Source organism: Chelonoidis abingdonii, chromosome 14 (assembly GCF_003597395.2).
Source record: "Chelonoidis abingdonii isolate Lonesome George chromosome 14, CheloAbing_2.0, whole genome shotgun sequence".
Lineage (NCBI taxonomy): Eukaryota > Metazoa > Chordata > Testudines > Testudinidae > Chelonoidis > Chelonoidis abingdonii.
In genome coordinates, this window is record NC_133782.1 from 25,315,017 (window position 1) to 25,339,427 (window position 24,411).

Here is a 24,411-nt window from a genome sequence, read left to right on the forward strand (position 1 = left end):
GCTCCCTCCTCCTCTTTCTGATTTCCACCATTGCACTCAAGTCTAAAGGTTCTCCTTGAGTTCTCCTAGCTACCTAATCTCCTGGACAATTTGGATTTATTTTCTTTTAAAAAAGTGCTTGAAGTCGGTGCAGAAATAGCTTGGATCTCATAGTTCTGGAAAGAAGCAAGAGATAGGACACCCCATTCTTCCCCCCATGAGTTCCTAGCTAGTATGTTTCCCACCCTTCCCTCCCCCCACAAAGTTTCTGACTAACAAGATGCTGCCCCATTACACTGAAAGCTGCTCTGCTCAACCCCCTGATCTGCAGAACCACTACCCAACCCATCATCAAGAGACTCTGCCACTTTTGGGAACAGACCTGAATTGGACATGGGACCATGTTGCCTTACAGGGGCCTGAACCAAACTCCACTGAGGGTCATGGCCCTGTTTGCTCCAACTGGCTCTGCCTTAGACTGTCCATGTGGTGATAGGCCCGCTACTATCGCCAGACTAGCCAAGGGAAGAGTGATGGGCTGTCTAGCTGACAGGTTGTCATTAATGAACCAGGCATCAGACCTTCTGTCTGCCATGGGAATCTGGGAAAGGGATCTGCTGCTTCCTTCTCCATCCTCTCACATGGGAGGGGCGGGGAGGGCAAGAATAAATGGAGGAAAAGGGATGGGGAGGAAATGGAGGAAGAGACTGAGTGTTCTGAAAATCCTATAGTCAGCCTGCTGACTTGGAAAATTCCTCATGACACTGGGCAGACACTTTCTGGACAGGACCAGAACACCCCTCACCCCACCCCTCGGCCCATGTTCTACCAGGCTGCTTCAGAAGCGAGAGTTGCTCCCAGGGACACTTTGTATCTGGCAAAAGTCGTACAAATCCTAGAAGTGTGGGGACTGTGCTCTTCTCCCATCCCATGGGCCTGGCTACTGGGCTGGCACGGGGATTATGGGAATTAGAACCAGAGCAGGGGCCAGCCCCACCGCCTGGCTGAGCTCACACATAACGCTGGCAGCCTTCCCAGGGCAGCAGAGTGTCACAATCACAGTCAACGTAGCTGTTATCAGCACCCGATGGCAACCGTCACTGTAACGTGAGAGGGGAATTTGCTGCCGTCACGGGGCAAAGGACTGGCTGATGGTCCTGCCTGGCCCCAGCAGATAATTCTGTGCCACCTCTGCCCCACCAGGTCCCAGTCCCACCAACTTCCCTATGCTTCCCTCCGGATGGGCAGGCATAGTCAGAGGCTGCAACTCAGAAGTTCATTTGAGACATTTTTAGCTGCTTTAGCCTCCCCCAAAAGGAGCGCTGAGAAGACTCCTGGGCCAAGCTCAACCCTGGTGAAACTCTATTAATTCTGAGAGTGCCACAAGTGAGAAATCTGGTCTGTTGGGAGATTAAGGATTGAGACCCTCAGTGGGGGCTTTAGCTTTTCCTATGCAAGGGCCTCAAGGCTCCCTCAGCTGGTGGGGCTTCTAACTAGTTTAAAACAGGGAGGAGATCTTGGCACAAACGTACCACAGAGACCGACAGTGATTTTGACAAGGCATTCAGAACAGAGGATAAAGCTCCTCCTTCTCAGCCTTCCCATCGGGGTCAGGGAGAAAGCTGGGCAGGGAACGTTTTTCCCATCCAGTTTTTAAGATTTAAAAAAATTTTCTGGTCCGCACTGGGACAAAACTGAGAGCTTTCAGGCTTCTAAAAATAAAAAAAAAGGAAAAAGAGCCCCATTCCCAGAAAACACCATAGCCCCATGGCAAGGGAACTCAGCTGGGCTATGGGAGATCCAGGGTCAAGTCCATGTGTATCATAGCCATGGAGGTTATGAGGAATTCTGGGATTTCTCTCTGGTTTTGACCAGGAATTATATCCTGGACCTGAGGAACCTTCCCACCAAAAGTTTAATCAGAACCAAGTTTCAATTTTGATGAGTCAATGTTTTCTGACAAAAAACCATCTAGACAGATAATTCCCAACCAGTTCCAATCAGGGAAGGGCTGTCCTCCTGCTCCCACACTCAAGTGCTGCCACATCTCAGGAACCACAACCCTTCAGGGAACAGAGCGTGCCACAGAACACAGAGTTGGACAAACAGTAGAGGAAACAGCATCAATAGATTTTCTCGCTCTCTCATATACACGCACTGCTTTGGGTTTTTGTTTTTTTTAAGAAAATAACAACATTACAAGCTTTAACAGTACATAGCCCTTGGCCATCTACAAAAATTTGTATTTCTCTCACCCAGACCAATTCAGAAGCTTCATACCTCAAATAGTCAACCCAAGCGGGGAATGGACTCGTGGTTGAGACAGCAGCTAAGAAAGTGTGATATAAGAACGCTGTCATTAACACAAACACACACACACAGACACACGTTCTATCTCATTTCATATTTCCAGTGAGGATTATCTTTCTGGAGAGCTCTGACCCAAGAGAATTCCCCCCGAGAGACCATTCCTACAGATGGGCATACCACTTGAGTCCAGTCCGGTCTGTGTCCAAGGTTACACTGCAAGGAGGTGAGAAAGCCATTCAGGTCAACCTCTTAGAAACAGTATACAAGGGTTGGATAGGCACAGTTTGGCCATGGAGCTCTTAGGTGGCTACAGACTAAGAGTCTCACCAGTAATCAGGAAGTTATTTTCACAGGAGCCCAGAAATCCATCTGAAAGTCTGTAAGGTGTCAGGTAGCCAGAGAACAGCTCACCCAGTGTCTCAGTAATAGAACAGGAGATTTAATCCCATTGGCCACTGAGATTCTTTGGAGACAATCCTGGGCGGACATTTATAGCTCCCGTCCCCTTCAAAATGGCCCACTTGTTGGAACAGCCTCCACAGGAACCAACCACTCGATCTTTTGTTGTAGCTTCAAATGCAGAGCACAACTCAGGCATCTGACACTCCACTCCAGTGCCGAACCCAGAGTGCCCCTCCAGCATCCGGCCAGCACTATGCCTGGTTAGCTCACCTTTAGCTAAAAGAGGAATGTAGTCACTTAGCAGGTTGAGTTGCAGCTGATGAGAACAGGAGACTTCTTCCTTTCTTTCTCTGCAGTAGATGCTTCCTATAGACACTGACTGAGCCTTGTGCAGGGATATAATGAGCTAACCAGGAGACTTGCTTGTGTTCAGGATAAAGTTTGGAAATATTTCAGGGAGGTTGACATGGAGAGTCCCAAAGCTGAAGCCATATTGTATCCCGAGGCTGCTCCTCATATTCCTCTCCTCCCAACCAACAGCAAACCAGGAGAAGAGCTCCTCTTTGGACGTGGAGGCCGGTTTGGAACCATTTGCTGAGAATCAGGCTGCATCTAGGGAAAGATTGGGTCCAGAGCCCACAACTCCTCTCCTCCCATTTCGCTTCTCCCCACAGACGAACATATGGCAGCATTTGAACAGATGGAAGAAAATGAAAGGGAAAGAAAGAGAACTTGCAAAACAAATCCAAACGCTTACCAAAAAACCCCATAAATTGTGTAAAATCTCTCATGAATAGCAAGCAGCAAATATTGGAATGGCAGGTCAAATGTGACCCCAAAAAGTCAATAATAAAAAAGAGTCAAATGCTGCATTTCCATGGGAAGCCTAGCATGAATTTGACCCATATGTACATGAAAGTGGACTTCATATGCCATGTTGCTATGAGACATGTTGCTGGTGCATATGGTAGAAGCTCTCACCCCTGTCTTCAATGACTGTGGGGAGGGGAAGGAAGCAAAGGAAAAGGTTGATTCCTTTAAGGAATTGCAGACCTTGGGAATGCAAGTATTTCTAACCTGACAGAGTGCAGATTGGGGACTGTGGTCCCTCCACCCAGCCTACACCTCTTCTGACTGGTCCTTCAGGAAGCTTTTACGTGGCTGGAGTAAAGGCAATTGGTCGCAAAGCATCACACACGCTGCACTGACCTTTTCTTAGACAATCCCAAGAGACTGTCTAGTTAATAACCAGCAGGTGATTGTCATTTGAAAAAGCAGTTTCCAAGTCTTGTCCCAGGGGGACGTGTGTCAAGTAGCTAAGGGCAAAAATTTGGCCCACCTTGACTTTCTTACAGTTTGATGGCAAAGGGCTGCTGAGATCTGAAAATAAAAACCCCACCACTGAGACGGAAAGGAAAAGGCCACTCTGCCTCTGCAAAGGATGTCTGTGCTGCAGAGCAGCCACCTACCCAGCAGAGGAGGCACAACTTAATTGACTAACCTTATTCCCAGAGCTGTGCTGACATGGCTGGTATATTTATACTTAGACTGTAAGATCTTTGGGGCAGGGACTGTTGTGTTCTGTGTCTGTACAGCACCTAGCACAGTGGGGTCCTGGTCCACGACTTGGGCTCCTAGCTGCTACTGCAGCACAAATAATAAATAGTAATAAAACACTGACCCCCCTCTCCCTCCCCCAGCAGCGAAGAGATCTGCAGCATAAATAGCACTATGGGCTCATTCCCCATGAGAAACAGAAGGAAATGGAAGAAAATTCAAGTTGGCCTCATGGCGAAGGTGAACCAGGGCGGGGGCAAAGCACAGTTACTCCCCAGCTTCAAAGTGAGAGTCACAAAAACTGGAGAGAAAATAAATGGATTGTTATCAAAAGCTACTTGAGAATGTTCCTTCGAAAGAGCATTAAATACCCGCCCCAACACAGTGAAATACGCTGGGAAAATCCTCTTCAACTGCTAAGAAAAGGGAAAATGAATCATCCCTCTAAACGAGCATGTGTGCACTCATGTATGTGAGAGAAGGGTGTGTGGAGGCAGTTTATTTCTTATGAGATCACCAAAATTTCTGATCTTGCTTTCTTGAGCAGCAACACTATCCCTCAAGCCCCACACCTTCTCCTCTGTACCTCATCAGTCCTGAAACACACACACACGTCATCCTATGGAACAGGGTCAGTCAGAAGCGTTTGAAGGGTAGGGGGTCATCCCGTCTCAAATCCGTGTTCTGTCTCATCAGTGGGAGAGAGCACTGGTCAGCAGTACCCAGACTAGAGCTCCCCCACCAGGCCAGAGGAGAAGTGTAACAGGTGAAGAGAAAGACAGAGAGAGATGGGTTTGGTGCAAGGACAGAGAAGGCGACTGAGAGAGAAGGAGCGTGCAGGATTTTACAGCTGCTACAGTGGAGAAGGTCTCCGCTCCAGTGAGCCAGACAGACAGCTTAGCAGCTGCAGTGCTGAGGGCAGTCCCGGGCTGTGGGATGTGGTCACTTTAAGGTGTCGTCGGCATTTTTGAACATGAGGATGGCGTTGTAGATCTTGAGTGCTGGGCCCAGTTTGACGCTCATGATCTTGACGATGTCGGCCTGAGTCAGCAGAAGGAATGCCTCCCCATCAATCATCTGCAGGAGAGAGGGGGGTGGGTCCGGTGTGCACCATGCTCACAGGAAATCTGGGCTCCAGAGCTGCTCATCTCCACCCCCTCCTCTCAGGGCCATGTGTTCAAACAAGCACGCCCTTCAAAGCGGGGGTGGAGACGCACAGTTGCAGATGCGTGAGCGTGGCCTGCAAGGTGGCTCTTGGAATGGACTTAGCTAGGGATGCTACAAACACGGGACATATGATCCTGCCTTCTTCTCAGTGAAAAGCCTAGCCTCCTTCCCAGACCCATCACACTAGGAGGCTGGTAAGTGGCAATGGAAAATGGTGCCACAGCAGGTAAAAATGCAGGCCATCTACTGGACAGGCTGGGATGCTTCTAGCAACCAAAGCACCCTGAGTCAGCCGGCCCCGGCAGCTCTGAATGAATGTCCGAGTGATTCTCTCTGCCAACGAGTCCTGTGTGTGGGCCAAAATCTTTGCAACCACTGGAGCTGCAAACACAGCCTGGCTCTGGGACTCCAGCTAGGCACATAATCCCCAGTAACAGAGATCCCGCAACAGGAATGGAGGGGAGTGGGGGACTTGGGACTAAGCAGACCCATGGGCTTTTTGGGAGAAGGCTGCTCCACTGCCTACAGTGCAGCTCTGCTTCTGCTCCCCCACTGACTGCTTGGAGCTCTCCTACCCCAAGCCCCCGGCTCACAGGGGACCGGGCTTGCCCCATACATGGAGTGTCACCGTATCTATTAATTATATCTGGATGGATCCATGAGGTCTGAGGTCACTATCAGTGTGTTCTTCTCTCATTGCCGCCGGTGCTATCCCAAACAAATGCTCTCAAGGACTGTTGCTTTAGAAGCAACAGGGCAGAGTCCCAGAGGCTGGTGGCAGGAAACCACGTAGGCAGCCTGTTCTCCCATCCTCCTCCAACTGCAAATGGGCTTCCTTTGCTCCCCCCACCCACACACTGAACCCCATCCCCCTACCTCATCCTTGAAGAGTTTGGCTTGGTCCTCGCAACCCGTTAGCGTCTGAACAAAGCTAAAGACCTTTGGAAGAGACAAGGAGGGAAACACAGAATCAGGGAATTAGCCTGCCTGAAATCTCACTGCCAGAGCTGCCTTTTCAGGGTCTAAGAGGACAAGCCACAGAGCTGGGAGTCTCCGGAATTCTGCATGCCCTGCTCCAGCCAAGATCTGCTGCTTTCTATATAAGCCGTGGGTCGAACGGGATGCAAAGCGCCTTTTATTCTACCATACTTGAGTGCAGATGCCTGCTGTCCACAGAAAGGCGACACAGGTCATCAGGTACCTCACAAATATACTCCCTAAACAATGGGCCCTGGAGCATTTGGGGCCAAGGCCGTAGGTCTCTGACAACAGAGTGCAGTGCGAGGCAGCGTGGTGGGAGTGTCCAAGAGTAGCTGAGTGGGGGAGTACAGCAGTGTTTGTCAGCAGCAGCAGGTGTTAATAAGGAGCTCAGATAGAACTGTGGGCAGGGAGGGGCTGGGATTGACTTGTCCCTTTCTCTGCTGATTTGAGGTTTACTTTTCAACTAAGTTGTCACTTACCAAAAAAAAAAAACTCCAAAAAAACGGATTTATTGGAAAATGTGTAATAAAATAAATAAGTAAATAGTTGATTGCCGGCCATGTCCTTGCACAGCCTCAAGCGATGGGTTCCAGCCAAGCTGGAAACTGCTAATCACATGAGAAGAGCGGTACCCCTCAATCAGACCCGTGGCTGGGATGAGTGGGGGCACCTAGATCGAGTCTGTGAGATGAGTGGTTCACAGGGAGCAGAGAGCTGGGAGGAATCGGAGAGGCTGTGGAACCTGTGCAGCTCCCGCTGGCAACCCCTGCTGATTCCCCCCGGGCAAAAGGACACACTCGCTGTTTCCTAACCCGGACATGAACCACAGCGTGTGAACATGCCAGGGAGGACATGTGCACACAATGAGCCATGTGGACTGGGGGATTTGCACATGTGCCTTTAGAAATCTGACCCTTTATTTCTTTCATCCTGGTCTACATTTTTCTCTGCTTTACCAGCTGTCTCTGAAACCCCCTCACCTCATCAATGGTCCACTTGGCCACAGTAGCTGCTGTGATGCCAGCCACTCCTGGCAGGAGTTTGCAGTGTTGCTCCCAGCAGAGGGACAGGGAGCGGTCAGGGTGAGCAGATAAGGCCGACATGAAGAGGGACTGGTGCATATTGTCCGAGGAAATAGCTGGCAAAGAAAAATTCAAAACGTTACTCAAGGCGAAGGGCCAAGGAAATCCAGTTTCATCCTAAAGGCCCTGCAGTGCCTGAAAGAAGAGCTGAGGAGGCATGGGGGCTCAAGGCAGAAGCTGGAGGGGTTTCAGGTATCAAATAAGAACAGTCTGTGCTGTGCTAACTATTGCTAAACAGATGGCATTCTTCTCCAATACAGTAGAACCTCAACCATGTCAGAATAAAGAGATATGATCAAGATTTCTATCACGATGATGTCTTTTTCTATTAGAGAGACAAAGTGGGTGAGGTAATATCTTTTATTGAACCAACTTCTGTTGGTGAAAAACACATTTTTGAGCTTACGCAGAACTCTTCTTCAGGGCTCAAAAATGTGTTTCTTTCACCAGCAGAAGTTAGTTCAATAAAAGATAGTACTTCACCCACTTTGTCTCTCTAATATCCTGAGACCAGTATGGCTACAGTAACACTGCAAATCTCTTTATCATGACATGACTGATGTTACGCTGAATCAGAGAAAAAAAATGTCTATTAGCAATAGTTAATGCAGAACAAACTGCACTTATTTAACTTGATGGTATCTCTCTATTACAAAAGGTTCCTATATTTTATAAGCACATATGTAAGGACAATTATGTATATCTCCTTACTTGGGTTACCATTAGTTACCATTAGTTAAACTGAGAAGAATTTAAAGATTTGAACTTTCTGTTTATAGATGGTGTCACTTTCTGCTTCTTCTGCCCTAGCCCCTGGCTGCTGTGTTGTAGGTTCCCAGTGCTATGAGGCAGGGGTGTTTACATTCAAAAAGCCTGATTTCATGATTTTTTTTGTTGTTAATTATGAAAACACTTCTGTTCAACAGTCCGTTTTGCAAACACCCACCCATCAACTTTCATTTTAAATCAAAGCTGAATTTCAGGCCGAACTCTGTCCCTTTAATTTTTTACCAAGGTTGGTCTCTTCCCTCACTAAATGAGTTTAGTAAGGACTTCCCTGAGTTCATGATCAGTGATCTCATTTGTTTCACTCATTCAGAATTCTGGATGGCATGGCCACTATCAGATCAGCTCTTGCTGTAAAAGCTGCTATTGTCCCCTAGTGGCCACTCAGCAGCTCATTCTGCTCACAGTGATAATGCACAAAGGGATGGATGGCATGGAATTAGCTTTCAGGTTGTGGCATGAAAGATTAAAAACCATTCCAATACATTTGGTTATATTGGTCACATGCTGAAGTATCAGCAAACCCTCTGGTGGTAAGAGGGGGGATTGCAGGGCAGAAAGAGGGAAAGAAAAAAGCTGGACTGGGGATATATTCAAAGATGCCCGTAAGCACTTATGCCAGCCAGCTATAGTGAAGGGGCACCGCTACAGGGTGGGGGGGTTTGCAGTTTACAGTCAGTATACATGCAGCAGGGGACAGACCCTGCCCCAGCATAGCAGCAACAGAGAGGAGTCTGTTCTGCTGTGAGATGAGGCATAGCTTGTGGGTCGTGGAGCTCAGCTCTCCAGTGCCTCCCCACCTAGTCACATGGCTTTGAGACCAGGGAAGAAACAGGGGCAGGGCTGGTGGATCTGCCGGTGCAGATTCCTTAGGTGTTCTGTGCTCAGGACCAGAGTGGCCTGGGAGAGGCAGCTCCTCTCCCCTGCACAGAAGTCCAGCACTAAGTCTTGGCTTGGTGCTGTCTGTAGCATGGCTTTCCCAGAAAGCACACACTGCACCAAGGGACATCTCCTGGGGCAGTACACAGCCCAGAATATTAATACTCGATGCTTCCTTTAGATCCATAAGCGTTAATAACACTCTGCCTTTTATCTAATGGTCTCCAGTTCGGGGGGGGGGGGGGTATTAAGAAACCCAATGACAATGTGTAAGGCTGCGAGTCTGTCACGGAGGTCGCAGAAGTCATGGATTCCATGATTTTCCGTGACCTCCGTGATTTCCACAGCTGCAGCGGCCAGTGCGGTTGACCCCAGGGCCACCCGAGCAGCAGTCCCAGGGTGGCCCTGCAGGCAGCCAGAGGCAATCAGCCTCCACTGCCGAAGCAGCGGTGCCCCAGGAACCTCCCCCCCAAGAGCAGCAGCACCTTAGGAGTAGGTAAGATTTAGTCGGGTATTTTTAGAAGAAGTCATGGACAGGTCAGGGGCCATGAATTTTTGTTTATTGTCCTTGACCACTATATGACTTTTACTAAAAATGCCCCTGATTAAATCTTAGCCTTAACAATTTGGACCTCAACATTCAAGCTGGGCATTATGTGAGGGATAAAGACAGGCTGAGGACAGGGGTTTTATAGTCAGACCTAAACATTAAACAACTTTAAATGGAAAGATGAAGGAGGGAGAGAAATTATGCAGGCTGGTACTTTAGGGCTGGGAGAGTCACTTCCCATCCCAAACATCCCTGCGGTCAAGCTGCCAGTTGTGCATGTTTGGCTGGAGGAGTTCACAGCTCAGTCTGCGTATGTCTCACGTGTTTCAGTAAAACTGGGTCCAGCTTGAGGCCCAGATATCGCAAAGCCCTTAAGCACGTGCACTGCAAACGTGTGCTTAAATCCCACCAGCGTTGGCTCTCGCAGGCGGTGCATGAGGAAGTTATGGTACCTTTCATTTCTGAGGTCAGACAAGAGAGTCACAAGGCTCTCTTCTGTCCTTAAAGCCTGTGCATCTCTGCAGCATGTGCTTACGACGTTTGCTGAGTCAGGGCCTTCATGGGCCCCACTATGGCGAGCCCAGCCTCTATACAAAATCAAGTCACATTACAGCGGCCAGATCCTCCACTGGTAGAAATCAGGATAGCCCCACTGAAGTCATGGGCAGCTATGTCCATTTACACCACCTGAGGACCTGGCCCCACATCTTGATCTTCACTTTGGTCTCTATTTCCAATCTCAGGGCAGTTCAGCCCAGGCAGACCAGCCGTTCCAAAGCCATACCCACAGGTTCAGCACAGGATCCTTCCCAGTCTCTCTCCTGCTGATTTGGAGTGAACATACTGCCTGGGCAACAAGCGCCTGGGGATTGGTCCTGCTTTGAGCAGGGGGTTGGACAAGATGACCTCCTGAGGTTCCTTCCAACCCTAATATTCCATGATTTTCCATGACAGCCCTGCAGAGCAGGGCTTTCTGCATCTACAGAACAGGGATAGTAGGAGTCGCACCAGTGGCAGCACCTCCAGATTGCTTTGACAATGTGCCTCGCTCAGCCCTGCCACCCAGGCTCTAGCCATGAGGATGGCTCATTCTTTGGCCTCTCTGCTGAGATTAAGCAAACTGTGCTGGATTTTTTGTTGATGGTAGTGATGAAACCTGCCCACCAGGAAATAGACCAACGCTCGCAAACTCATTGCACAGAGGTCACCAAAGAGCCTTCAGCGTTGGGGTTTGCTGCTGACCTGGGCCAGGTCCAATCTGGTGATACTGGGGTCAAAAACTTTTTATCCCCTTCCCAAATCCTTGGGGGCACCCTGACCCTCTTCTCTCCATGAAAAGACAGCAGCATGGGGTAAAGGTGCTTACTTTGGAAGTCTTCCTGCTGGATCTTCCGATACTTTGGAGGTCGCCCTCTAGAGAGACGAGAGAGGATTTATTTGCAAGCTGTCTGCTTTACCATTTCAGAGGTGCTGTAGGAACCAGCGTGTGTTCATTAACTGCACCGCCTGTCGGCACAGCGAGGACTGTACCGTCAAATGACCGACACAGGTAACAATCCTTTAGCAGGGATTGAACCAAGGACCTCTAAGGCTACGTCTGCGCTTGTGATTATAACGGTTATATGTGCCTTGTTGTGCCATAACCCCCCTATTGTCCACATCTGAAGCAGGTTCCTGAAGGACAGTGTAGTACGGGAAATCTAACACACATGGGGAGTCTGGGTATGTACATGACAGTGCTGTGGCATGTCCCCAGACCTGTTCTACAGCCCGTTGTGGACATGGACAAAGGGTGTGTACCACATCAACCAGCCCCATTCCCATCACGCATTGATACCTTTGCTGCTTCCCCCTTACCCAAATCTAAAGTTTCCTAACCCTCCCGTTACTAGCGGTAGTAGCAACCTGCGCTGAGCTCTTAAGATCCGGTCTCACATTAACTGTATTAATCAGCACCAGCCATCATGGCTTATGTTCCAAGAGCACACGCAGGTGCTGATCAATGTGTGGTCAGAGGACACCGCCCTCCACAACTTCACCCGGATCGGCAAGAACACACACCTCTACCGGGAGGTTTCATGTAGGAAGCATTCATCAGAGTCCATCCCAGTGCCAGGAGCACATGAAGCCCCTCAGGCTCCTGTACTGAAGGGTGAAGGACTCCAGCAATTGCTCTGAGAGAGGCCCTAGCACATGACTCTGCTACGATGAACTGGACCGGGTGCTATCTCGGTCTGTGAGTAGTGATTCTGCAGTGAATCATGACCCCTCCTCAGCCATGCTGGTCTCATCAGACAACGGGACGCTGATGAGGGGCAAGGCAACAAGGCAGAAGGGACCGTGGGGGAAGTCCCAGAGACCTGGAGGAACAGGAGTATGTGATTCTGCACCTTGACACCTGAGCAGCCTGTGGGGGACCCCGAGCCATGGCAGGAACCAGAATCTGAGGCTGGTAAGTTACAATAAATCCCCACACTCCCTGGAAATATCCCCTCCTGCTCCAGAAACACATGCCTGAAGGCAGCCCTCCCCCTCCATCTGCCCCACTGCACCCCAATATGGTCCTCGAACAAAGCATAGCTGCAAATCAATGATTTTACAGACATGCCACAAACCAGTGTAAAGCATGTCGGGGGAGCTATAATAGGATTATTAACAAGCAGTCACTGTGCCCTGTGTCTGTGCATTTCTCAGCCAGCATTCTGAACAGCAAATCCCTGGGCCACGTGGACTGAGGGGGAAGGGAGGGAGGGAATAGAACAGTTGTATGACATTTATGATTGCTTAAAGACCCCCAAAACACCCCTTCCCTCCCTCTTTCCTTCTCCTTGCAAACAGGTGCCATGCAGAAAGGGGTGCAGTGGTTGATGGCTTGGGTGGTGGCCCGCCTAGGTCTGGGAAGGGAAAAGGAACCATTTGTCTGTCCGAGGAAAATCAAAGTAGTCCATTCCCCCTGTACCACTGGAAATATTTATTACTGTTCCCAGTCCCTGCTGCTGGTCTCTCCCCATGCAGAGTCTCTCCCCATGCAGAGTCTCTCTGAAGTAGCCAGAAGAAGCATGGGTGGGTGAAGCGTCTGCTCTGGTGGTTCCACAAACTCAGTGCCCTGTCCCTTAGCAGTGGAGAGGCAACTGGCGTGCAGTATTAATCCAAAAGTTTAGGGAAGAATATACACTTGGGACTGTTTCCCTGCACCTTTCAATGGTGTTTGCTGGACACAGGGGCCGGATTTGCCGGCAAGGTGAGAAGGTTACTGATTGGATGGATGTTTTCTGTGGTTCTCTATTCCTCTTCCATGGGAGATCAGTCTGCTAGCTGAGAATACAGTCAGTCAGTTGCCTCCCAGACCTTTAGCATAATTCAGAAAAATTCTGGTGTAGCAGAAATTCAAGGTGGTTCTTCAGATTTAGTGGCAGGACAAATGTTCTTGGTCCACCTTCGTAGCTCACCAGACCTCTACATTCAGCAATATGTAGAGGAGTGACCATTAACAGAAGCATCTCTTGTTCACAGATGGCTGGGTCTCCTCCACTGGACTGGAAAACCATTTTTCTCTTTTCCATTCCAGTGTCTTGAATGCTGCTAAGTTCTCCAGATGATGGCCAGCCATTAAAGAAGAAATAGGCAACTAGGAACGTAACCCCTGAAAGGATCTGAACCCCACCCCAACCAGCCCTTGCTGCACTGTCAATCTGAACAACAGTACTGCAGGTATCTTACCATTTCTGCCCTCGGCTCCTTCCTCGTGGGTTGCAAATGCTGACTGATGGAAGGGGGCTGTGACAGTCGCATTCCTGGGATCCTGACAAGTATCAATATTGTGGCCTTCAGCAGCAGAGTTTCAGGATGTGGGGGGATTCTGGAGGCTCCTTCGAAAGAATAAATGAAATGGGACACTGGCCTTATCTTCGATGTCTCAGCATTCCATCGGGAACCCGTTCTGGCAGGAAGACAGGAGCAGCAGAGGCAAGGAGAGAAGGACCCTGGAAGACCTGCTTTATTGGCACTGATAGAACAATACAACAGGGTTCAAGGGCAATGAGCTAAGCTGTGAAATAACTGTTGCTGTCCAAAGCACCGGAATGAAAACCAAAAGAGAAGTTAACAGCTATAAAAGGTGTTTTAGTTAATGATTTAATAGACAATACAAAAGGAAATGAACAGTGAAGATACATGACACTAGAGCTTTTACCACCCTCCAACAAATCATCACCACTGGCAGCCATGTGTGTATTTGTGCATAGCACTGGATAAGCATTGTGAAGAAGGAATGTGTAAAACACCGGGACATAGAATATTGCTCAATGATTACACTTTGCAGCACAAAAACACAGCCAGAGGTGTTAACCTTGAGGGCCCTTACCCAATTTTCTGCTTTCAGTTAGTCACTCTCAGCTGCAGGGGATCCCAATCCACCAAGGTATGTCACAATACCGGTAATGTGGCATTGCTCTACTGAGCTTTTCCAGGAGCACCACAGCATCACAAAAGTGCCCTTCAGTCCAGTCCCAAGTCACCTTCTAGCTCCATGTTGATCCATAATGTACGAGTAAACAGCATCACGAATTTCCCTTGCTTGCCAGGAACTAGCAGCAGTGTGCGCACAGGTGGGGGCCTGCAGCCTGTTTAGGCTTTGTAAGCCAGATCTGTCCTGTGCCCACTTGTTCTGGAAGTATTCACCTTTGGCTTCACATGTTATGGCAGGCACAGCACTCCACGATAATGAAAACTGTGTTGGCTTCACTGGCATCCAAGCAGGTTTGCAGGCATCGCCAACGAGCTTTCAGCTGTCCAAGCGTGCACTCCACTATCATTCTACAGCTACTCAGTCTATAGTTGAATTCCCTTTTTCTTGGATTGGCAAGGTTGAGTTACAGCTTCCTGAACCACATTAGAAGCAGGTACGTGAGGAATGTGGGGAAAGAACCACATTGTTTCAGGGGAATAGAGTCCCTTCTCCTCCCTGTAGTACAATTCCGATCTCCGGAGCATCCTTGTGTCATGAACCTTTCCCATGAGTCCAACGTTGCACTTCCACTAAGCCTTGGAGAACTGTGAATAGTAACCTTTATGGTTCACATATTCACTGACCCTTTTTGGTGGTCAAAGGACTGGGATGTGTTCCATTAATGGCTCTTGCACATTTCAGAAACCCTCTGAATCGTACTATAATTTCAAGGACTTTGGTTATGGCAACTGCCTGTGTGTAGATTACAGTATTGCTATCTTGGCAAACTTGTAAAATCACCACCCTGACAGTTGACTTCCCAACTCCAGACAATTTTGCAACTGAACAGTAGCTGGCAGGTGTCGTCAGCTTACAAAAGGGCAATAGCCACCCGTTTCTGTACTGGTATGATTTTCTGAAAATGAGAGATCTGGCAGTGGAAGGTGGGTGCGAGCTGCTTATAAAACTCCATGAAGCTCTGCTTCTTCATTCAGAAGTTCTGCAGCCACTGGTCGTCATCTCAGGTTTCCAAAATGATGTGGTCCCACCACACTGTGCTGGTTCTTTGGGATCAGAAGCAGTGGCCCACTCATGGGCATACCATTGCTATCCTGCCATTCAACTGTTCTATGGGACCAAGTGGATTTTCCTTCGCCCTCTCAGTCATCTATCTATCTGCTGATTTCAATTTTTCTGGACTTATTCTGTCCAGTAGCCAGTACTGGACTACATGAACTTTTGTCAGCAGGAGCAGAACAATATCTTCATGGACTTGCTTCATTTCTTCAATGCAGTTAGGCAGAAGGGAGAGATAACCAGGAGCTGCTGATGCCAAATGTGTGAAGGCAGCATACAGTACCAGCAAGGGGGTTTCCCAGAATGTCTCCTCTGATGCACCCCTGCAATAGTAGTGCTATCATCACATACTGAAAAAGTGTGGATACCAGTATATGTGGATGCCAGTATATGCTTGTGCACAGAATACACTCATGCTCAGCACAGCATATATGGTCACTCGGTGCAGGTACGTGTGCTAGCGGTACCTGGACTATTATCCAGGGAGGCATGCAAATGCAGACATAACCTAATTCCAAATCACAGACCTAGACTTCTACCCCCTGAGCTAAAAGGACTAACTCCATTAGTCAGGAGCAGCATTACAATAGCTCCCTCAAGCCCCACCTGAGGTCAGGACCCCACAGAGTCTGTACAAACGCTCTGCGGGAGGGAGTCCCTGCCCAAAAGAGTTGCCAGTCAAAGCAGATGAAACAGACAAAGAGCAGGAGGAGAAACTGAAGCACATAGAGGTGCCCAAAGTCACCAGCAGAGCCAGAGACAGAACCCCTCTCTCAGCCCAGTGCCTTGTCCAGTGGGCTGTGCTGCCTCTCATAGGAGCAACATAAGAACGGCCACATTGGGTCAGAACAAAGGTCCATCTAGCCCAGTATCCTGTCTTCCAACAGTGGCCAATGCCAGGTGCCCCAGAGAGAATGAACAGAACAGGTTACCATCAAGTAATCCATTCCCTATTGCCCATTCCCAGCTTCAGGCAAACAGATGCTACCATCCCTGCCCATCTTGGCTAATAGCCATTGATGGACCTATCCTTCATGAATTCATCTAGTTTTTTTTTTTTAACCCTGTTATGGTCTTGGCCTTCACAATATCCTCTGACAAGGAGTTCCACAAGTTGACTATGCGTTGTGTGAAGAAATATTTCCTTTTGTTTGTTTTAAAACAAACTGCTGCCTATTAATTTCATTGGGTGACCCCTAGTTCGTGTGTTATGAGAAGGAGTAAATAACACTTCCTTATTTACTTTCTCCATGCCAGTCATGATTTTATAGACCTCTAGCATATCCCCCCTTAGTCATCTCTTTTCCAAGCTGAAAAGTCCCAGTCTTATTAATCTCTTCTCATACAGCAGCCTTTCCATACCCCTAATCATTTTTGTTGCTCTTTTCTGAATCTTTTCCAATTCCAATACATCTTTTTTGAGATGGGGTGACTACATCTGCTTTGAATTTTCAAGATGTGGGGTACAATGGATATATATAGTGGCAATATAATATTTTCTGTCATATTATTTATCCCTTTTTTAATGATGCCAACATTATGTTCACTTTTTTGACTGCCATTGCACATTGAGTGGATATTTTCAGAGAACTATCCACAATAACCCCAAGATCTCTCTCTTGATGGGATCTAAAGTGGCTGTTACCACTCATTTTACATGTATAGTTGGGATTATGCTTTCCAATTGCATTACTTTGCATTTATCAACTCTGAATTTCATCTGACATTTTGTTGCTCAGTCACCCAGTTTTGAGAGATCCTTTTGTAGCTCTTCACGGTCTGCCTGGGATTTAACTATCTTGAGTAGTTTTGTATCATCTGCAAATTTTGCCACCTCACTGTTTACCCCTTTTCCCAGATCATTTATGAATATGTTGAATAAGACTGGGCCAAATACAGATTGCTGAGGGACATTACTATTTACCTCTCTCCATTCTGTAAACCGAGCATTTATTCCTACCCTTTATTTCCTATCTTTTAGCCAGTTACCAATCCATGAGAGCACCTTCCCTCTTATCCCATGACTGCTTACTTTGCTTCAGAGCTTTGGTGAGGGACCTTGTCAAGGCTTCCTGAAAATCTAAGTATACTACATCCACTGGATCCCCCTTGTCGTCCACATGCATGTTGACCACCTCAAAGAATTCTAATAGATTGGTGAGGCATGATTTCCCTTTACAACAAACATGCTGACTATTCCCCAACAAATTATGTTCATCTATATGTCTGACAATTTTGTTTTTTGTTGTAGTTTCAACCAGTTTGCCCGGTACTGAAGTCAAGCTTACTGACCTGTAATTGCCAGGATCACCTCTGCAGCCCCCTTTTAAAAATTGGCATCACATTATCTATCCTCCAGACATTTGATGCAGAAGCTGATTTAAATGATAGGTTACAAACAACAGTTAATAGTTCTGAAATTTCACATCTGAGTTCCTTCAGAACTCTTGGATGAATACCATCTGGTCCTGGTGACTTATTACTGGTTAGTTCATTCATTTGTTCCAAAACCTGCTCTAATGACACCTCAATCTGGGACAGTTCCTCAGATCTGTCACCTAAAAAGAATGGCTCAGGTTTGGGAATCTCCCTCACATTCTCAACCGTGAATACCGATGCAAAGAATTCATTTAGTCTCTCTGCAATGGCTTTATCATCCTTGAGTGCTTCTTTAGCATTTCGATCGTCCAGTGGCCCCAATGGTTGTTTAGCAGGCTTCCTGCCTCTGATGTACTGAAAAAACTTTTTGCTATTACTTTTTGAGTCTTTGGCTAGCTGTTCTTCAAATTCTTTTTTGGCCTTCCTAATTATATTTTTACATTTCGTTTGCCAGAGTTTATGCTCCTTTCTATTAACTTTCACTTTTTAAAGGATGCCTTTTTCCCTCTCACTGCTTCTTTTACTTTGTTTTTTCGCTATGGTGGCTCTTTTTTGGTTATCTTACTATGTTTTTTAATTTGGGGTATACATTTAAGTTGAGTCTCTATTATGGTGTCTTTAAAAAATTTCCATGCAGCTGGCAGGGATTTTACTTTTGGTGCTGTACCTTTTAATTTCTGTTTAACTAACCTCCTCATTTTTGTGTAGTTCCCCTTTCTGAAATTAAATGCTACAGTTTTAGGTCACTGTGGGTGTTTTTCCCGCCACAAGGATGTTAAATTTAATTATATTATGGTCACTATTACCAAACGGTCCAGGTATATTCATCTCTTGGACTTGATCCGACTAATCAGAATTGCTTACTTCCTTTGGGTCGGACAGGCGTGCTCATAAGCAGTCATTAAAGTTCAGACCTTTATCTCGGCATCCCATCCTGGGTGCCCGACCGGTGACAGCACCCGCGCATTTCACAGTCACTATTACCATCCTTGTCAGGTGCTCGGTAATATATCCCTACTGCTGTATTCTTATTATTCGAGCATGGAATTATTATCCATAGAGATTCTATGGTACAGTTTGGTTCAGGCAGGTGGCCATCCTCCATTGACCAGCCACAGAGCAGGACAAAGTTCCACTAACCCAGGGCATCACACAGACGCTCCTCTGTGCGAGGTTGTCTGCTCCGCTGAGCCAGGCTTCTTTCCCTCACGCTCCCTACCTCCCATGATGTCGGGATTTCTTTCGCTGAGAGAAGCCGATCAGGTTCCTCTTGCGGGCCGAGGCCTCAGTGTCTGAGAGATCGGCCTTCAGCCTCCCCTGGTTCTTCTCTGCCAAGGGGCACCCTGAGAGGCAGTAGTGAGCCGTGAATCTCCCTGTCACATGTCCGGAGCCGTCACAGCCTGGTGTTGGGCACTTCCTGGAGAACAGAGGGGAAGCGGAGAGTTACACTTGGAAGAGACACTTTAAATGGGTACCAGCCCTGGAGAAAGATGGGCAAGAGCCCTGCTGCTGCCCATGCTGCTCATTACCCTATCTCTGCCCCACCAAACAGCCTCAGCCCTGGGCACTCAGAGTGCTTGACGGATAGGAAGGACAAAGTTCCCTGCACAAATCCCACAGGATTCCAGTCACATGGGCATGCTGCTTAACTGACAGGTCCCCTGTAGCATCACGCTTCCCATGGGAATACCCTGGCACTGCGTGCCACTTGCTGAGCAAGTCACAGGCACCAGAGGTCATATTATCTCTACTCCTTCCCACTATCCAGATGACTCCTTCGGCCCCAAAGCCAGGGGAGTGAGGAGGGGTGAGGTCTCAGGGGACCGGCTAACGGGCTAGGGCTAGAGAAATCCTCAGGGGCTGGAAAGTCTGAGTTTCTCATGACTTGCAGCTTTGCAGCATACATCTCCCACTGCTCCAGTTCATGCTGCATTGCAGGGGCCCGGCTCCTACCACTCCTGATTCAACGGGATCCTCTTAGAAGTCCCAGAAGAATGGGCCAGAAAAGCATCTGGAAGGACACGGGGAAGTTAATTGCTACATCTCCTTAAACCTACAGTGCTTTATATCGCTCACTGATTTCAGCTTCTAAACAGAGGGCTAAGCTCCCCCAGTAATGCCCTGCCTCATCAGCCATGCCACAGATACTGTATGGTTGCCTTGCAGGGCGCAGAACCATGAGACCACCACTGGGGGGATTCCTGGTGCACACAGGGCTTTTTCCAGCCCCACCAGGCTTCTCTGCTGTGCGTGAACTACCAGCAGCAGAAGGGGCAGGTCCAGAGCAGGGATAACAGACCCAGGGGGCATTAATTTAGCACATGCTACCCCTGCTCCCTGCAGCTATGGGGTCTCCCTGCTCTCACTTCTCCAGGCCCGGGGGGAGGAGAGAAGGGGTTGCCTTGGGCTGGGGGAGCACTGAGAGGGATGGAGGGGAGGGCTGCCAGCTGGGTGGAAGGAGCCTGAGGGGTCAGGTTAATCTGTGGGCCGGGGTGTGTGAGCACAGGGGACCCATAGCCAGGTGGGGGCTTCTGAGCTGTGGGAGTCCCCATGAGGCAGAGGTCAGCAGCTGCAGAGGAGAGCCCCCATTTGCTGCCCCCACTGCTGGCCCGGCAGGGCTGCAGCCTCCTTCAGCAGCAGAACAGGAGGCCTGGACTAACCCCTGGGCTGCCTGTGGGGAGCTCACCTGTGGTGAAAGCTGTACTTGGAGCCTTTGGTATGAGGGATGCTCTTGCAGCCCAAGGTCGGGCAGCCCCCGTGGGCAGAAGCAGCGGGTTCCTTTGGCCCTAGAGCAAATGAGAGATGTGGTCATGGGTTCGGAGCCACAATGACCCGCCTGCTACCCCAGGCTAACAACAAAGCTGCTGGGTGCTGGCACTTCCCACCACAGGTGATTGGTGAACACGTTGATTTTAAAGACTGCTGGCTCTGCAAGTTGGAGCGCTCCTCTGGAACTCCAGCCAGGGCTTTCCCTGCTTCTGGCACCAGCCTGCAGCTGAGCCAGCTCTTAGCGCTGCAGAAGATCCCAGGCCTCACAGCCCCTAGTGGTGCTAGCCTTGTAGTGCTGACAGTACTGAACCCCTGTTTGGGCCCAGTTCTTTGTTCCCTCCTCTCCTGGAACTCACACCGAGCTCAGGGAGCTGTGCCCAGGGTCTGCCCCAGAGCCAACTGACAGGTTGCAGGCACGCGGGGAGCAGATTTGCTGACTGTGAAGGTGCCATTTCAGCAGAGTCACTTTGCAAACCATCCCACAGCCTAATGCTGCGAATCGCCACATACCTGGGACTGCCCCAGAAAAGGAAAGTGGAAGCGGTTCCATGGAAGAACCAACAAAGTTTGTTACTGCTACTGGCGGTAAGAATAATAACCTGCTGGGATCAGCGCAGGGACCAGTACACACCGAGGGCTTGATCCTGCTTCCATTGGAGTGAATGGTCCAAATTCTGCACTCACTGACACTAGTATCAAGCTGGAGTAAGTCCATTGACTTCAATGGCACCACTGCAGATTTGGTTCATTGACAAAATGCCCACTGCCGTAAGAGGGCAGTGCGGGGCTATGAGATTTGCTGTGTGGAGTGCTGGTGCCAGATGCCATTGAGAGAGGTGCACAGTGGGTGCAGCTGGAGTCTGTTCGGATACTAGCACCGCTCTGCTGGCGTTGCACTGGGGAGTGGGTATTCCTGCACTGCTCATGGTGTCAGTGTGCTCACTGGCCCAGGGGGCAGTGACAGCACAGAGTTGCTATAGGTTCTAGCACTTACTGGCCAGGCGATGTCAGAGCAAACGCTCGCAGCATGAGGCCTCGGGCACAGCGCCGGCAAGATGGGCCTGCAGTAACAGCACTGGCATCGGCACCGGTACTTACTGAGAGGAGGCTGCAGCGGGTGTCCAGTTTTCAAGCACCATCCCACGGGGTGGATATCTGGATGATCCGCATCGATCCAGAAATCGTAGACATGACTCCAGCCATCAAAATGGACCTGAGGAGATGAGGTGACAGGTCACTGCTTAACCGTCATAGTCCCTCTCTAATGAGTATTAAACCCACATGGGCTTCTTGGCATTAAACAGAGGCATTGGAGGTCTGTGCTCCGGGCCCCAGCTCCTGGAGTCACGTGAGAATATCAGAATCTCAGCTTTTATTTCTAGCCTCATGGATGATGAAAATGTGAGCCAGTGTAACAGATGCACACCAGAGTCTGCAGACAGCCTGAAACAATCACTCCAAGAGATGTGAACAGCCCCCTTTCATCCTAAACTTGCTGCCGCACCAAGGAGGGATGGTAGCAGGGTCACAGAGGTCCTCATGTGGCGGTGTCTTAATTTGGGTCTGCTCCTAGGAAGAGAAAAGCCTCAGCTTCCCTACGGGGGTGTGCAAGCGGGCAGGCTGGCTGGTGCATGCACACACGCACACACATATTTTGCACTCAAATCTTTCCATCAGTCACTATAAGATGGGGGTGGGCAGGAGGAGCAAGCTACAGGGGCAGTTAAGCAGAAAGTGGGAAACCCACCTTTATCCGGTAATCCTCCACGTCTTCCACGCTGGCCACGCGGATGAGGGAGGGAGTCCGCCTGTCCACCGCCTCCAGTTTCATGTTCACCAGAAAGCTGTGGGGCGGCTGCTGGAGCAGAGAATGCAGAAGGTCAGAGGACAGCCAAGAAGCTCCTATTGCCTTCACTATCACTCTCTGTGTACCTCCCCCAGCCCCTCCCTCTTTGTGGGCTGGGTCTGCCACATCCAGCATGGAGCTCTGAATGCCCCCAGCTTCTCTCCAACACACTTGCCATCAAAGGCTATGTCTACACTTAAAAAAACTACAGTGTCACAGCTACAACTACGCTTACTACACAGTGTAGACAGAAGGTGTCTCCATTGCTGTGGGTATTCCACCTCCCTGAGAGGCAGTAGCTGGGTCAATGGGGGTTAGGACGGCTTAACTACGTCACTCAGGTGTGGATTTTTCACATCCCAGAGAGATGTAGCTTTTCAGCGAAAGCCAGCCCACAGCCACAGACCTTCTGGCTTTAGAAGCCTCGGAGCTTAATGAGGCGAATCGAGAGGACAATGGCAATTTCCTGTAATATCTTTGGGAAATTGTACTGTACTGTGTATCTGTGACAGAGGGCCATTGGTGGTTCATTACTCTACATCAGCAACTCTCATCAGGCCTGACATGCTTACTACACCTAAAACACTGTTGTCAAAACCTGTATCAAACTAAGAAGTGACGGAGAAGACACCATGGTGTCTACACCCCAGCAGGAGAGAGAAAGGTATCTGGGTTTGCTTTTCAAAGAATACATTACAAAGGTTTACTGGACTATAAAAGGGAGCAGAGAAAACCCCATAATTATCCTTCATCAGAGGAGCCAAAGACACCGAGTGCTTTGAGCTCCATGTTTGACTAAAGAACAGACCAGCCATGCTGGAAGAATGACTGTGGCGATAAAAACTTCTTTGAACAAAAGACTCTAGTTCAGGGGTGGGCAAAATTTTTGGCCCAAGGGCCACATCTGGGTATGGAAATTGTATGGCGGGCCATGAATGCTCATGAAATTGGGAGTTGGGGTGAGGACTCTGGCTGGGGGTGCGGGCACTGGGGTGGGGCCAGAAATGAGGAGTTCAGAGTGCGGGAGGGGGTCTGGGCTGGAGCAGGGGGTTGGTGTGTGTGTATGGTGGGGTGAGGGCTCCAGCTGTGGGTGCGGGCTCTAGGATGGGGCTAGGGGTGAGGGGGTTGGGGTGCAGGAAGGTGCTCTGGGCTGGGACCAAGGGGTTCGGAGGGTGGGAGGGGGATCAGGGCTGGGGCAGGGGACTGGGATGCAAGAAGGGGCAGGAGTGCAGGCTCTGGGTGGCACTTACCTCAAGCAGCTCCCAGAAGCAGAAAGTCCCCTCTCCGGCTCCTACCTGGAGGTGCAGCCAGGGGGCTCTGCATGCTGCCTTCTCTGCAGGCACTTCGAGGGGGGGGGGACACAGCGTGCAAGGCCCCTGGCTGTCCCTCCATGTAGGAGCCAGAGGGGTGATATGCTGCTGCTTCCAGGAGCTGCACAGAGTGGGGCAAGCCCCTGACTCTGCTCCCCAGCGGGAGCTCGAGGGCCAGATTAAAACATCTGGAGGGCTGGATGAGGTCCCCGGGTCATAGTTTGCCCATCCCTGCTCTAGTTGGTTAAGTCAAGATTTAATCTTAGAGGTGTGTTTTTACTTTTGTTTGTTTGTAACCCTTTCTGTCTCAATGCCTTCTACTTGGTAACATGGAAACCTCTGTCCTTGTGTTAATAAACTTGTTTTACTTTTACTGTAAGCCAACACAGTGCTGCGATTGGAGTAAAGGGTCTGTCAACCCCAGTTACAATAATAAGATGCTATGCTATTGTCTCTTGAAAGCAGTGAACTTGACAAGGTTTTGCGAGGGTTACAGCGAGCAAGGGCTATGCACTGCGGAAAGATGTCTCTGAAGAACTCGGGAACTGGAGTTCACCGATTGTTACTTGCTAGGAAAGGTCTGGACTTGCAGAGTCCTCAACTGTTTGCTGGCAGGGCAGACAAGCTGGTTTGTCAGGGAGCTGACACAGAGCTTAGCAGCACCAAAGCTCTCAGTTGCTGCGGCTGAGAGGGTGTGTAGCAGGGTGGTCACTTGCTCCTGCCTGGAGGGGCTTAAAAGAGGGCTGGGGCTGGGGGAAAAGGTGGGCTGACTGGGGAAACAGCCTCAGCTGTGGCCATGCCCCAAACAGACCCAGCTGGCCCATAAAGGCCAGGGAAGCCAGGAGCGAAAGACTCTCTCTAGTTTGTTGAGAGGGAGGGACCTGGCTGCT

At 49.3% G+C, this 24,411-nt stretch overlaps 1 protein-coding gene across 3 annotated transcripts in view; it reads right to left on the reverse strand.

Annotated features, from left to right (window-relative positions):
* Positions 1-4,855: 4,855 nt before the first annotated feature.
* The window catches only part of L3MBTL1 (L3MBTL histone methyl-lysine binding protein 1), a 55,074-nt gene continuing 35,518 nt past the window's right edge, over positions 4,856-24,411 (reverse strand). For all 3 annotated transcript variants that reach the window (XM_032769665.2, XM_032769666.2, XM_032769664.2), the window contains exons 15-22: positions 22,113-22,223; positions 21,464-21,578; positions 20,283-20,382; positions 18,816-19,013; positions 11,060-11,106; positions 7,377-7,534; positions 6,292-6,354; positions 4,856-5,325 (exon numbers count right to left, since the gene is read on the reverse strand). In XM_032769665.2, the coding sequence (XP_032625556.1) occupies positions 5,191-5,325; positions 6,292-6,354; positions 7,377-7,534; positions 11,060-11,106; positions 18,816-19,013; positions 20,283-20,382; positions 21,464-21,578; positions 22,113-22,223 (927 nt within the window). In that variant the 3' untranslated portion in view covers positions 4,856-5,190. The remainder of the gene's footprint in view (positions 5,326-6,291; positions 6,355-7,376; positions 7,535-11,059; positions 11,107-18,815; positions 19,014-20,282; positions 20,383-21,463; positions 21,579-22,112; positions 22,224-24,411) is intronic.